At 39.4% G+C, this 15,591-nt stretch overlaps 1 protein-coding gene across 1 annotated transcript; it reads right to left on the bottom strand.

The window, feature by feature from the left end:
• Positions 1-722: 722 nt before the first annotated feature.
• On the bottom strand, positions 723-6,072 carry LOC142529007 (neutral leucine aminopeptidase, chloroplastic-like). The gene is given in 11 exon segments (XM_075634360.1): positions 723-986; positions 1,576-1,763; positions 2,117-2,177; positions 2,647-2,724; positions 3,433-3,528; positions 3,713-3,839; positions 3,977-4,202; positions 4,415-4,439; positions 4,441-4,610; positions 4,713-5,124; positions 5,724-6,072. Coding segments are annotated over 11 exon segments (1,809 nt in total). The 5' UTR covers positions 6,021-6,072; the 3' UTR covers positions 723-857.
• Between the last annotated feature and the right edge of the window lie 9,519 nt (positions 6,073-15,591).

The raw sequence follows: 15,591 nt of genomic DNA, 5'->3' as shown, positions 1-15,591 counted from the left end.
CAAATTCTGACAAATATTTCTATATTCATAATGGTTGATATGAATCCAACTTTATCTTTCAATTTGAATCTTATCTTTAGCATCAAACGATATCAAATATCTATTTTATATGGGATTGTTGTTCAACCATAAACAAGTTATGGATAAAAAAAAAATCGTGCTGGAAGATTCGAAGACTAAGTGGCATGTACCTACGAGTCTCTACTGCAATAACAAATCAGCCATCAGTATTGCATATAGACAGAACAACATGATTGAATGAGACATGAAATCAAGAAATAGACAATGGCTTGGTTTGCACACTGTATGTCTCTACCCGCTTTTGGTTGGCCGATGCGCTCACTATAAAATTTGGTAGCCTTTTGCTTCAAATGATTGACTATATCCAAACTAGAAACGAGAAATATCGGGAGAGTGTCGACTGATAAGAATTATAATGTTGGATAATTTGCTAATAGCCGTAAATTCCCAATATCAAGGAGATTTTTTTGTATGTTGGTAAGTTAGGATAATAAGGAAAATGTCTTGATCAAAGGGGACGAAGAGTTGTTCCATAAATTAAGTTATTAGTTGTATGAAGAAAATGCTAGGTGAATATCAATTTCTCTGAGTATTTTACATCCCTTCTCTTCCACGGGAAGGAACAAGGAGTAAATGCTTGAAAACAGAGAATGGCACAGCCGGCCTTTCAATCTCACGAAACAAGCCCATAAGAGAGGCGATGGCCTAAATTTCTTTAGATACCAATTTATTAGTAACGATCAATCATGCATTCTCAATCAAGAATAATCAAATAGACATCAATTTCCATCCTCAAGAACATCATCTCCTGACAGCAACATAGAAAAGTACTCAAACTACAAAGAATTCTTTAGCACCCATTCAACCAACGTCGAAATTCCAAATCCCGTAGCATTTTTCTTCTTATCGCTCCATACTGGGCCAGCCATGTCTATATGCAACCATTGCACGTTCTCATCAACAAACTGCAGAGAACAATAACAGATAGTCGGATTTCTTTATTCACACACTGAGAAATAATTCGATATGCCCACGGGTGAGGAAGAGGAGCCATTAGAAGCCACAGACTCCTCCACTTCATATATTTTATCTCTCTCTCTTCTGATTCTAATATTTAGATACATAGTGTAAAAATGCATTTAACTACCAATCAATTAGCGTTCAGTTTGCAAGATCAGGGTCACAATTTATATCAGTTCAACAACTTGTTGGAATTCCCATAGTGATATAATCTCGCTTTATGCTGATCAAAGATGATTACAATATCAAATAACCTTATCATCTACTTAATCCCACCCAAACATGTTTGCAAGTGAGATATATATCTTTTCAAAGCCCTCCAGCTACCCGACCGCAAAAATGTGCAGTATAGAGTGATAAAATCACTCCTATAACATATTTTACAGTAGTATTATAATTTGTGACACATACGTAATGCACGACGTCAGAAAATTAAATAGTTTTAAATATATTCTAATCGCATGCATTGAAGATACGGAATCACTATTTTAGAGGGGAAGGACCAGAAAGCATCCCTAACAGCTGAGTGCTAACCTGTTTCAAGAAAAGGGCCGCAGTGATGGCACCACCTTGACGACCACCCGTATTCACCATATCAGCCATCCCAGATTTCATCGACTCCCAATAACTTTCCTCCATAGGCATTCTCCAAAGCTTTTCACCGCTGATTTCTGAAGCCGCCAGAACTTCTTTGGCAAGGTCATCGCTTGGTGTAAATATGCCTGTTTTTTCAGTATTCAAGAAAAAAAATGGCATTGTTAACTTTTGTATTACAACATTCCCACATACTTATTGCTTAATAGTTCAGAAACATTTAGCGTTCATATCCCTCACAGTTTTGCAACAAATTTACACTCAGCTATCTAAATAATCAAATGTTATACGATATCATTGAAGAAGACAAGATGAGATAGACTCTTATAGAAGAATAGCAGTTGATTAATCGTTCAATGTTGGGTAACCCCCTCTCTTGTAACCAAAAAAAAATAACCTTCTTGTTTTTTTCTCGACAATAATCTAGTCCAAAATAATTAACGGAAATCAAATAAGAGAGATTGTTAACAAATTTAAATACCAGCAATAGAGGGTCCAAGAGCAACGATGCAAGCCCCGGTCAATGTAGCGAGATCTACGATCTGCAAACCAAGTAAACGTTTGATACAACACTAAGAGTCAGAATAACCTCTGGCATCGACTTCTAGAGCAGAAATTGAGGGATTTTTACAACTCCACAAAATCTCTTGATTTGGTCCGACAGAAAACGGAAACTTACACCGTCAAAACATTCAGGTCGCAATGTCACATAGAAACCAATTCATTCAGTCAAAAGGGGCACATTCAATTTCTTAGTAATATCCTGCTTTTCAGTCCGTTGCCCTCACCATACTTGGTGTTACCTCCAAAAGCTCAAATAAACAAGTATGTTTTCACTATTTAGGAGCACAAATACAGGAAGAAAACACCATCATTCTACATAATGTCAAAAATGGTGTTAAGGCATCTTTCCAGGATAAAGGATGTTAGCTGCAAAGGAAAATGATAAAAAAAAACTTCCCAAAAAGTGTCATAAGGATGAAAATGTAAATAAAAGATAGCTTAGTATACCTTTTCTACCCCTTGATTACAAGCATATACTAAAGCATCAGCTAGGGTGAGTCTTCCTTCAGCGTCAGTATTGTTTACCTGCCACATGGATTGATGTATATATAATTGGGAAATGACCAGCGATACCAGAGAGTAACACCTATAAAACTGTATGGACACTATAGGAGAACCAAACAGCATAGACCTTTTAGTCAAAATAAATAGAAACTAGGACTTCAGTATTTCCATTTTAAATTAGAAAGACGTTAAAAACCGATTTAACAGTGATTACACATACCGAATGCCTCGTGACTTATTGGAGATGTCAGAACAATAATCCATGTTAAAGAAAGGTTGATTTAGATATTAACTATTGATATCGGTCCGTAAAATGAAAAGGCTATATGGAACAATCATGGTAACGATAGTACTCATGTAAACAAGCCTTAAAAGTGTTTCCATAGCTAAGCATTTACATGGTGTGAAGTGAAACTAGGATAAGAATGCCAAGTAACCAACAAAACTCATGAACCAACATTTATTTCATTTACAAACTTACACAAATAAGCAGAGTCATTAGTCGTTCACATTCACAATGAATTGCAGTACATACAAACTAGTTATAACACATGCACAAAAAAACTGTTCAAGGCATGCCATGGAAAGGACATATCAAAACCAGTCAACATATATGCACATTAATGTTTGTGAACAAGGGCATAAATGTACATAGAAAAATATTTCTAAAATTCAATAAATAACTGAACAGAAAAGAAAAGGTTGAAGCGTGCAAAACTGAAAATTTACCTCAATCGTCTTCCCATTTGAAGCTGTGACAATGTCTCCAGGCCTCATGCCTGTCCCGCTTATCATGTTCTCACAAGCTGCAACAATGAAGTGAACCTGCAAGCAACCAAATATTAGGTTTTAAATCATTTGCAAAAACCTATGGAAATAGACTGGCTTACAGCCATTGTGAATAATAGCAAGATAGCCAAAGGGGAATAGATGGAAAATACAGAGATGGGTATTAATCAAGTCAAATGAATACCATATCCTTGAAGTGGCAAGAAACGAAATGATTTACCTCTACTCCAGCAGGCTTGATTTGACCAAGAGCTTTGGCTGCACCCAGAACTGCAGCAGAACCGCCCATATCAAATTTCATGAGTTCAATCATACAGCCTGCTCCAGTCTTGATATTGTAGCCTCCACTGAATATAAGGACAAATATTCAAGATTTTATGAACGAGGACACACGAATGAAAAAACATGTCTACTTTATTCAGGTGTTGAAAAAATCTCCTCATTTGAGGACCGTAGCATACTCACTAAAAAATTATATATTCACCTGTCAAAAGTCAAGCCTTTTCCAACTAAGGCCAGCTTGGTTTTGACTTCTCCATTCGGAGGTTTGTAACATAAATGGATGAAATGTGGAGGATTAGCAGATGCCGCAGCAACGCCTAAGTAGGAACCCATTTTCAATTCTTTGCACTGCTCTACATCCAATATTTTTGCAGAAAAAACATCACTGTACTGTGATGCTATCTTTTTGGCTTCTTCTGCAAGTACTCCTGAAAAAACCCCATACTAGAATGTAACAAAAATGAATATTATGCTGTAAAGTCCAAGACAATATCAAATAAGTACCATAAAAAAGGTTCAAAGGAAACAATATTTCCAGAGAGCAAACATAGGTGGATACCGGAATTCATGTTCTTATCCCTCTGATTACATCAAAAGATTAGAGACAAAGAAAACAGACCAGTAGCAAAAAGATACTAACCAGGGGTGACTATATTTGCTGGGGCAATTCACAAGTTCTTTTCCCAGAATGATCCCTGAACAGACATTTTCGGCATACTTGAGTTTTTTCTCAATCTCAGGTCCAGTACCAAGTCCAAGAATATTCACAGATTTGAGGACTGGTGTCTTTGATTCGGACTTAAACCGATTATCATCAAAAGTTCCCAATATGGCTCCTGTATACATTTGAAAAACATCGTAAATTTCTGTATTTTCCAAAAATAGAAACAAAAATTGTTGAGTCGAGTAATATCTAGGAACCAAAGAAAAAAAGGCACCAGCAGCAATTGCTGAAGCAGTGGCTGGCTTCGATTCGAAAGATAAGCCTTCAGAAGAAGCAAGTGTGATTGCAACGTTAATTGCCTGAGACGACTTGGCTGCCGCAGCAACAGCCTCACCAAGACCACGATAAGCCAAAGTAGATGAAGCTGATCCAAGCCCAATTAAACCAACCCTTTTCGAACCAAGACCAGGAAGCCTGAGAATTGTTGACTGTCCACTCTTTCCAGTAAAATCCTCCTCGGTTGAGACTTCAGATAACAATCCACCCAAGTGTGAATCTAGCTTTTGCAAGACTAGATTCTTGAAGTTTGAATTCTCATCTTTGGCCATATCCTTTTCTGAGACACCGACAACAAGTATGTCTCCTTTCCACTCCACCAAATCAATCTCTTTTACGGCAAATGAGATCTTACACCATTCAAAAACATATCCAACTTAGTAATGCCGCAAGGATTAAAATCCCTGAACAAAATACAAGTTTTTTTTACCCATATGCATACATGTATCATAACATAAACATGATGCCGGTTTCTGAGTAAGATGTGAACTACAAACGCAGGAAACATATGAAGGAACGGAGAGACCACCAATCTAATTTGGAATTCACACAGTAAAAGGATCGAGAAAAACTTTAAAAGAAATTCAGCCAAAACAATAAATAAAAAATAGCAAGCAACTATAGAAGATGCCCAAACTACATATTCTAAGCAATCCAAATACAATACCATAAAAAATAAACTTTATAGCATCCAGTTAAGATTCAAAAAGGCGGAATTTTTGCAAAAAGAAGACATTCAAATACACCATCATAAATCTGCAAAACAAAATCAAATTATATCCACTAGCATTGTTGCATAAGAAACCTAATAGACTGAAACTGCAAAGGCTACATATGCTTCAAAATACAATCCACGACTACCAAACAAAGACAAAATATGAATCAACCGCGAAGTAATCTTCAAAAAATGCAACCAACACTGTTCCTACGGGAGACAGTGAAGGAAAACCTTAGGTGGGTCTATCTTGTTTGGTTCAGAAAGGCCGAGAGTGGCACGCGCGATGGAGTGAGCCATTCGCTTCGCTCTTTTGGACGAGATTGGTGGGACTGAAACAGAAATGTCCCAGACAGCGCCAAATCTGGATTTCGCAAACACCGAGGGGTAAGAATGAAAGTGACGAGAGGAGGAAGAAGAGGTGGAAGCGTGGAGATTGAGGGAAGTATAGAGTATTTTAATGGCGACCATTGTAGAGCGGGTCAGTCTCGTGGTATTTACAGTGCGGATGGATAGAGAGGTCGATACCATTTCAAGGCGGGTATCAGCGAACTGCGAACTAGCATATCTAACACTATCTCTTCCAAACTTTGTTTTTTTTTTTTTTTTTTTTGATACTGTTTGCACAATATTTGAGATTTGCGTGTGTGTCAGGTGTGAAGATGCATCAACTTGTGTGAAAACAATAAAATCTAATTTCTAAATGTTCAAGCCGACGTGAATTCTAACTTCGACCGTCAGTTATAGTCTCCTAAAACAAATGCAATGCCAAAATAAAGAACATTATTGTGAATCGATGCAAATAAACCCCTGACATGATTTTGAATTTACAAAACTGTAGGAATTCATCAAAACTTGAAAAATATAAAAACTTGTTGCTGAAATCTAAAACGAGAAGACGTCAAATGCTAGAAATATACTGGAAAGTTTGAAAAACTATTGCTTGAAGATTGTAAATTTAGCAGAGAGTTTTTTGCAGATTTGTTTGTGTAGAGAGTTGTCTGTGTAGTATGTTTGCGGATTGCCTTTTCTTTCCAGCAGCCATGCGGTTCTCCCTCTCCCCCATGATCCACGTTCTTCCGCTTTTCATTCCACGATTTCTCTCCCTCCTCCCACGATTTTCTACCTCGCGCCTTGTGATCAGTTTGAATCGATGGAAATTTGTCCGCCACGTTTTCATTTTTTTTAAAGTCAAGCCCACAAAAGTGCAAGCCCATGAAGCGAGAAACCCTTTTTGCTTTCAAAATTGGGTCCAGATATTTGGTAGGATCTAACGCATTCAAAATTTTTGTATCCCGCTTTTTATTTTATTCTTTTTCCAGTGCAGGCTCTAATATTCAATAATTTTGAAGAACCCAACAACAAATCTCCAAGTCAAACTTCAAGTTTTTAAATCTAACCTGGTATTAGCTCCATTCTCTGGTCCAACCAAAAGCCATCGTCATCACAGACTCTCCATATGCTCATTCACCCCCACTTCTTATCTCTGGAGCTGGCAGATTCCTTGTCCTTCTCCACCGCCAAACACTTCACCGGCCTAGTGTATCCTGTTAGCACCGAGAGGCAAGTGTGCACGGCCCCATCGACTGAGCCAGTGTAGACACCAGGAAGAGCCTCAGGAAGAGATTCGTGGCGCATCTCAACTGAACAGGATTGTAGCCAACTTTGTTGAGGTAGGAAGACACCTCCTTCACGATTTCACCGTATATAGCTTTTGAGTATTTTCGTGTGGTGGCATCCATTTTGCTGCTGCAACAAATCAATTTCTTGACCCCGAAGACCGAAGGCAAGCAATGCATTCTCACGGGTCTGACCATCCTTCGAGATACCAGCTTCGAAATCACCAGTTGTAGAGTCAATAATGAGGACAGCGCAATCAGCCTGGGAAGTACCAGTAATCATATTCTTGATAAAGTCACGGCGTCCAACACCAAGCCTCCTCTTCAAATCTAAAAGGTCGTTGATTGGATGCACTGCTTGACCATAAGAATGACTCATATGCCACGATCTTTTCCAACAAGGAAGCTGGATCATCCCATGTTATGTTGTGAAGCTAAAGGCTAGCCGGACTGAGCCATGTAATGAGATTCTCTTTCAAGTAAGAGCAGAGTGCTCTCAGGGGAGCTAAATTTTCCTCCATGAGCAAAGGGAGTAGTTCTGTTCGCATGATGGACAAGAATCTCAGTCCCCCAGTGTGTGTTCAACCATTCAAATAGAACTTCATACATTGGTTTAAGAGAATGCTTCAAATTTCGTTCAATCCTATAGAAAGCAGACAAGGAACCTTCCTCTTCATGAATATTATCTACATCTGTGGGGACCCGAACCTAATCCATCTTCTTAATCATTAGTAGGATCATTTAATTAATCTGGATCTAAATTTTTTTTTTAAACACAAATGCGGAAACGTAATGTATTTGATCTGATATACATGTCAATATAAAAGTACAAGTCTTGTACAACATTTATTTATCTTAAACTAAAGTTCAGTCACTATATCAAGTACTGAAAGTCAATCTACTCTAAGTCCGGATCTCCACGCTAATCTTGAATCTCTCATTCTCTTCGTGGCCCTGATCCTGTCCCACCTGATGTCATCCACACATACAAACAAGACAACAGCCGGATAACTCCGGTGAGAAATACATCCCAGTATAAATAATGTAAACATGCAATCATATAAAGCATATATAAAAGCATGAAACAGATATCAATAACATGTATCAAATCTGAAAGACATGAATTGATATAAAACTGTAACTCAAACTCTAGACTCATCATCTCAGACTCGACTTATTTCTAATCTAGAGATCCCGATCTGAATAAGAACGCAACGTTCTCCCATCTACTTTACCCCAGCTAGATGGTGGTACGTTCTTAGTCCCAGACTTTGGCTATCTATATCGAAGATCTGCAATAGGAGTCGGTCTTCTCCTCAGTATATCGATATATATCCAAAAGTCCAGTGACTTGGCGGTTCTGCCATGGCGGTTCTGCCAAAGACTAGGCGGATCTGCCCAACTCTACTCACGCTTTCCTATAGATCAATAGACTAAGCATATCAATATCAAGAATTGCAAATATCAATGCAATAATCATTCAGTATGTGATTTTGGAAAACTCAAGTCAAATTTAACTCGAGTTGTGCAATCCCGAATCAACATTGATTTATACCTTTCTCTCTGTCAATCTGACTCTGTCGAAGTCTCGAACTCAAATCTGTCAATACTCAATCTGACAATGACAATAACGAGGAATAAAATATCAATACCCCACTCAATCAATACTGGATATAATCAGAACTCAATCAAATTCTGTTTCAACAGCATAACTGTACAATCTCAATATACCCAGCAATATAAATCAATCAGATATTCATTCTCACAACTCATAATCAATACGATACAAATCTGATATCACATCTCAGTCAAATCAACTCTGAAATTCATAACAATTCTACACGGTATCCGTTCTTCAATCCGGTTTCGATTATACGATGTCTAACATATCAGAAACACCATATATGAATCATATGTGATTCCTTCAATATCATAATTCCAGAACATAACAGAAATCAATGAAACTTATGTCCCGTTGAAGCCTGCGTCGATAGAAACTCAGTACTGAAGTCGGATTGAAAATCTAGCTGACGGATCGAAATATAAAGGCGTAAGGATTTTCTGAAGCTTCTATTTTCCCCTTTCTTCGTTTCCTCTACTGAATTTGAAGGAAAGAGATAAATATATATATATATATATATATATATATATATATATATATATATATATATCACAAGTTGCATGGCTAGAAACAAGGCATCATTTTTTTCATCCCTATCGATTGGCGCTCGGGCGGTCATAAATTTTCGCCCGGGCGCTCGGGCTGGTTGAAACTTACCGCCCGGGCGCGAGGTGTTCTGCCTCCCGATTATTCATTGGCGCTCGGGCGGTCAAAAACTACCGCCCGGGCGCCACATCTTCTGTCCGAAGCATATTTTGTTGAACATTGGCGCTCGGGCGGTCACTTTCTACCGCTCGGGCGCCAATATTTCTGTCCAAAACTTGTACAATTCATATGATTTGCCCAATCTGGTCTCGAAATGGCCCGACTATAATCACATCAGTTCAAAGTCAATAATCTCATATTAATATAATAAAAATCTCGGGCATTACAACATCCTTATCACCTAACGCACTCGGAAGCTCAAGCTCAAGGTATTGCTTCATTAGTTCCCGAATTTGAGTTCGATTGAGATCATATTCTCTAGCAACTCTCATCAGTAAAGTCCGACGATTCTCATCTGGTAGTCCAAAGTATCCCTCAGAAAATTCATTTAATGCAGCATCTAGAATCTCTGTCTTGTTAATTGATATTGCAGAGTGCATAGACTCTCGCACTTCCCCAAGTTCTCTGGTGCATTCGACATTCACGCCTTGATGTCTTTTGGGGCTTCTTGAAACACGGGTACCTCTCAACTCTTATGTGCTCTTACGTGCTGTTACATGCTACATCCACTCAAGACGACTCCCTCGTCCCTAGCACTTATGCATTGCACTTCAATCAGGCCCCTTTCCCGCATACACGTATATGCATTTTCACTTCACTCGGACCTCTTTCCCGCATACACGTATACTTACTGTTCTTGCATGCGGTGACTCCGCTTTTGATTTGTTGACTGTTGGTTTGGTGTTGTGGTTATTGGGTGATGGATGTGGAATGAAGGTGGGTTTGTAGGTGATGTTGTGGATTGGATGTTGAGAAGGAGTTTCTATTCGTTCTTAATCCAATTAACCCAACTCATTTCAGTAGTTTCAATCAAAACCATAGGTTGGCTTAAAACTCCCCGCTCTCGATTATTTCCTCCCCTGATTTCTTATTGAGACAAAATGAATTCAATATGATAAAAGTGGCCTCCTGGCCAACTTGAATTGATCGTTTTTATTTTTTGAATCATAAAAACACATATTTACATTAGTGGCCCTAAGGCCTACTTCAAGTAAACTCTTACAACATGAAGCTAAAACGTATAAAAATGGCTGGTTAGCCTATTTTTCTTCCAAAGTCAACTTCTGGGTCCTCTTGGGGTTCGCATAACACCCTTGTTCTCTTCTGTTCTTCCTTTATTACTAGTTGTTCGCTCGGTGAGCTCAACTCCCCGCTCAGTGTGTTTCTTTCCTGCCGTATTCTAAGTGGCTACTTCATGGGTCTGTCACTGCACATGCAAACAACCAATTTATATAATGGTGGTACGGTCTACTTTACCATGATTTCTCGTACCATAAAAACATTGGAAATATCGACCGAATTCATATATAATAAGTAGGTCATAAGGCCGACTCCCTAGTGAAATAAAGGGTCTTCAAAATAATGAAAGTGGCTTACTGTCCCACTTTCTCCGATCAATTTTATTGTTGAATCATAAACAACACATATTTATTTCAGTGGCCCTAAGGCCTACCTCACATGACATCTTGAAATAAGGAACTAAATATATATACAAAAGTGGCCCCGAAGGCCAACTCCCTACTGAAAAAGGCCAACTCCCCACTGAATATCAGCCTTCGTGTTTGCTTCACTCCCTATATTTTTCCATTTACTCCATCATACTTGAAAAATAAGGCTTGAGATACTTGCCATTTATGCATATTTTGTGTGGATGGCCATCTAGACTTGATAACCAATATGCATTTTCGTCTAACACCTTATGTACTTTGAATGGTCCCACCCAATTGGGAGACCACTTGCCCAGCTCCCTATCCTTTGTTCCTAAAGGCAATATAGCCTTCCACACTATTTTCTCTTCATGGAAGCTTTTCTTGTTAACCCTTTTGTTGTAGATTCTGGTAACTTTCTGTTCTGTAACAGCAGAGCATTGTACGTTTGGATTCTCAGCTCATCCAGTTCTTCTAACTCCATGATCATTGCTTCATTATAATGTTCCAGGGAAAGTTCATTTTGCCTTGCCACTCGCATTGATGGCACCATAATCTCCAATGGGAGCACTGCATCATGGCCAAAGGTAAGGGAAAAAGGGCTCACTCCAGTGGCACTCCTCTTGGATGTTCTGTATGCACACAAAGTTTCTGATAATAACCGTGGCCAATCCCTGGGATTTTATTCCATCATTTTCTGTAAAATCTTTATTAAAACTTTGTTCGATGCTTCGGTCTGTCCGTTGGATTGTGGGTAATGAGGGGATGAATTTCTCAATTTGATTCCATGGTCTTCTGCGAATTCCTTCATATATGAACCAGTGAACATAGTTCCCTGATCCGTGGTCAGGGACTCTGGAATTCCAAATCTATGAATAATATTCTCTTTCACAAATTTAATGACATCCCCTTGTTCTGCTTTCTTCAAAGGCACTGCCTCTACCCATTTGGTGAAAAAATTTGTGGCCACAAGGATGAATGAGTGGCCTTTAGATGATGCCGGGTAGATTTTTCCCATTAGGTCCATGACCCAACCTTTGAACGGCCATGGTTTGACAACGCTGTGGAGCTCGTCCGCCGGAATTCTTTGGATGTTCCCGTGTTTCTGACATGGCTGACATCCTTTATCATATTTGATGCAATCTTTCAGGATGGATGGCCAATAGTAGCCATACCTCCTTATCAACCATCTCATCTTTATTCCAGATTGATGCGCTCCACACACTCCCTCATGAACTTGCTTCATGATCTCCAATGCTTCTGGGAAACCTATGCACCTGGAGGAGCAGACCATCTAAACCTTTCCTGTACAAATCTCCCTCTACTAAGACATAATTAAGAGCTCTCATTTTTAAACCATGTGGAATATCTCTCCCGGTTGATTCTAGCACTTGTTTTATGTCATCCCTCCAGTCACCAGCAAAGTTTATATCCAAGTTGAGCGTGTCTACCTGAATCCCTCTTTCCTTAATTGAAGGGTGGTTTTTCTTCTGAATCAACACCAGCCTAGTGCGTAAGTTCTGGAGACATCTTCAATCCCGAAGCAACTTGTGCCAACTCGTCTGCCTCCCAATTTTCTTGTCTTGGGACGTGTACTAATGACACTTCTTCAAAATCATCTAAGAGTTGGGATGCCGCAGTATAGTATGAAGCCAAGGACAAACTTGTGCATTTGAACTCCCCTGACAGCTGTTTGAATACCAGCTGAGAATCCCCTGATATTAACAATTCTTTTGCCCATAAATCTTTCAGAATTTCCAATCCAATGACCAATGCTTCGTATTCCGCATGATTGTTGGTGCATGGAAAATCCAAATTAAAAGATAGAGCGGTTTTCACCCCTCTTGGGGAGATGATCACAATACCAGCTCGTGCTGTTGTTTCTGTACTTGATCCATCGAACTTCAACTCCCATGGTCGTACATCCACTCCACAAACTGAAAAACCAACCTGCTCTCCAATAGATTCATCAAGTGAAGGATGATCAGCTAAAAAATTGGCTATAGCTTGGCCTTTTACTGATTTTTGGGGGTATTAGGTCAATGTAAACTCGGCCAATGCTTTAGACCATTTGCCAAGTCTCCCAGAGAGGATGGGTCAATTAAGCATATATTTAATCAAGTTGATTTTAGTCACCACAAACACTCTTGATTGAATCAAATAATGTCTTAACTTAGTACATGCGTAATACAGTGTTAAGCATAGCTTCTCAATCACAGAATATTTTACCTCTACTGGAGTAAGGAATCTACTCAAATAATAGATAGCCTACTCATTTCCTTCATGATTATTTTGAACTAGTAGACATCCAATTGATTCATGGGCAGCAAAGATGTATAATTTAAGGGGCATTCCATACCTGGGAGGCATCAAAACAGGCGGGTTAGATAGATATCTCTTGATCACTTCAAACGCTTGCTGATGTGAATCTTCCCATTTGAACTCCCCGCTGTCTTTGAGCTTCAACAACTGTGAAAACTTTTTCGTCTTCCCTGCAAGGTTAGAAATAAAATGTCTCAAGCAATTCACTTGCCCAAGGAAACGTTGTAACTCTTTCTTGTTCCTAGGTGGATTTGCCTCCATGATAGCCTTTGCTTTGTTTTTATCCACCTCGACTCCTCTTTGATGCACCAGAAATCCCAAAAAGTTTCCTGCTTTTACGCCAAAGGCACATTTCAACAGGATTTAACTTCAACTCATGTTGCCTCATTATTTGGAAACTTTTCCTCAAGTGTTCAATGTGTTCAGCAGCTTGTTTAGACTTCACAACGATATCATCTATATATACTTCAATATGTTGTCCTATCATATCATGAAAGATCGAATTCATATCTCTTTGATACGTGGCTCCCGCGTTTTTTAGACCGAATGGCATAACAAGCCATTCAAACGTACCAACAGCTCCCGGGCATCTGAATGCTGTTTTGTGAGTGTCAGTCTTTGCTATTTTGATCTGGTTGTAGCCCGAGAACCCAGTCCATGAAGGATAACAATTCATGCCTAGCCACTGAATCAATCAACATATCAGGTATCGACATTACATACACATCTTTGGGAGTCGCACAGTTCAAGTCTCGGAAGTCAATGCATATTCTGATCTTGCCATTCTTTTTCATGACTAGCACAATGTTCGAAAGCCATTCGGTATATCTGATTGGTTTTATAAACTGGCCTTTAACAATTTCTCGACTTCTTCTTTTACTTTCAATTCAACTTCTTTTGACATGCGACGAGATGGCTGTTGAAATGGTTTGAAACCTTCTTTGAGTGGAAGTTGGTGTTCGACCAATTTCCGGTCCAACCCTGGCATGTCATCATAACTCCATGCAAAACAATCTTTGTACTCCTTCAACGTACTGATCAAATCTTGCTTCAACTGCTCTTCCAATATCTTACTCACATACACTACTTTTGGATTCTCAAACTCTCCCAAGTTAATCTCTTCCAACGGGTTTTGTACTTCGTGTTGGCCATCCTCAATTTGAGATGGCGCCATCAATAATTCATCAACTTGGAGTTCATCATCTTCGTATTCCTCTTCTTGGACGACCTCAGTTCCATAGGTGTCCCATGGTTCCTCCTCTTCTAATTTGTTCAGAACTTGCTGCACATGTGCCTTCCATATAGAGGTTGCAGCTACCTCTTTTCCTTTTTGGTTCAAATCAATCATCAATCTCCTCAATCAGCAGTTGAATTATCGGCCTAGGCGGCACGATAACAGTAGGCTTGAGGATTCTTTCCAACACCGAGCTTGGAGTTGGTGTTTGCATGTACAATGGATTTTCTTTCTTGCTATTGCTACGGATTTTGATTGGCCCAAAATCCCCATTGTAATATCTGGCCTCCACTGCACTTGCACTTGCACTTGTTTGGAACGGCTGTCCATCCGCTTCTACAACCTCCACATCATCCCCTTTCCAAAATAACAACAGTTGGTGCATTGAGGATGGGATGCACTAGTTTGCATGGATCCGATCTCTGCCTAACAACGCTTGAAAGATGGACGGAGGAGTTCACCACAAAAAATGCACATAAAGACGACATGCTCCCTACAGTAACATCAGCGGGGAACACTCCAATGGTCTTGGTGGTTTCCCCTGTAAACGCAGCAACAGAAACCTCAGAAAGGATAAAATCTTCTTCAGTTTTGCCCAGATTTCTTAACATCCTTACTGGAAGAACATCCATAGCTGAGCCATTGTCAATCAAGACCCTAGACACTAGTTTCCCATTGACATGGGCCTTGATGTACAATAGCCTTATGTGCTTGGTCATGGCCGGTGTAGGCTTCTCAGGTATCACCTGTTGAGGCTTATTTGGGTGGCCCTCCTGGATAATCACTCTTGAACTCCCTTCAGGGAGTTTATTTGCGTGTTCTTCCTTTTATACTGATTCCTTGGGTAACAACTCCCCATTCTCTTCTTCTATCATTTTAAACCTCTCTGGTAGTATCACCACTCCTGTGGCACAATCCACAGTGATGTGAAACTCTCCAACGCAAAAATTAATTGTTTTTTTATTTGATCATCCTCTTCGCTTAACAAATCATCATCATCCTCCACAAACTTATCCTCAGTAGCCGATCTTTCAAACTTGGATTTACTCCCCACTGGCTCCCTGGAGACTGGAACATCAATTGTGGGTTCATTTCTCAACTTAGCGGACTCTTC

Source organism: Primulina tabacum, chromosome 2 (assembly GCF_025594145.1).
Source record: "Primulina tabacum isolate GXHZ01 chromosome 2, ASM2559414v2, whole genome shotgun sequence".
Classification (NCBI taxonomy): Eukaryota; Viridiplantae; Streptophyta; class Magnoliopsida; order Lamiales; family Gesneriaceae; genus Primulina; species Primulina tabacum.
This window is presented reverse-complemented; position numbering and strand designations above follow the sequence as displayed.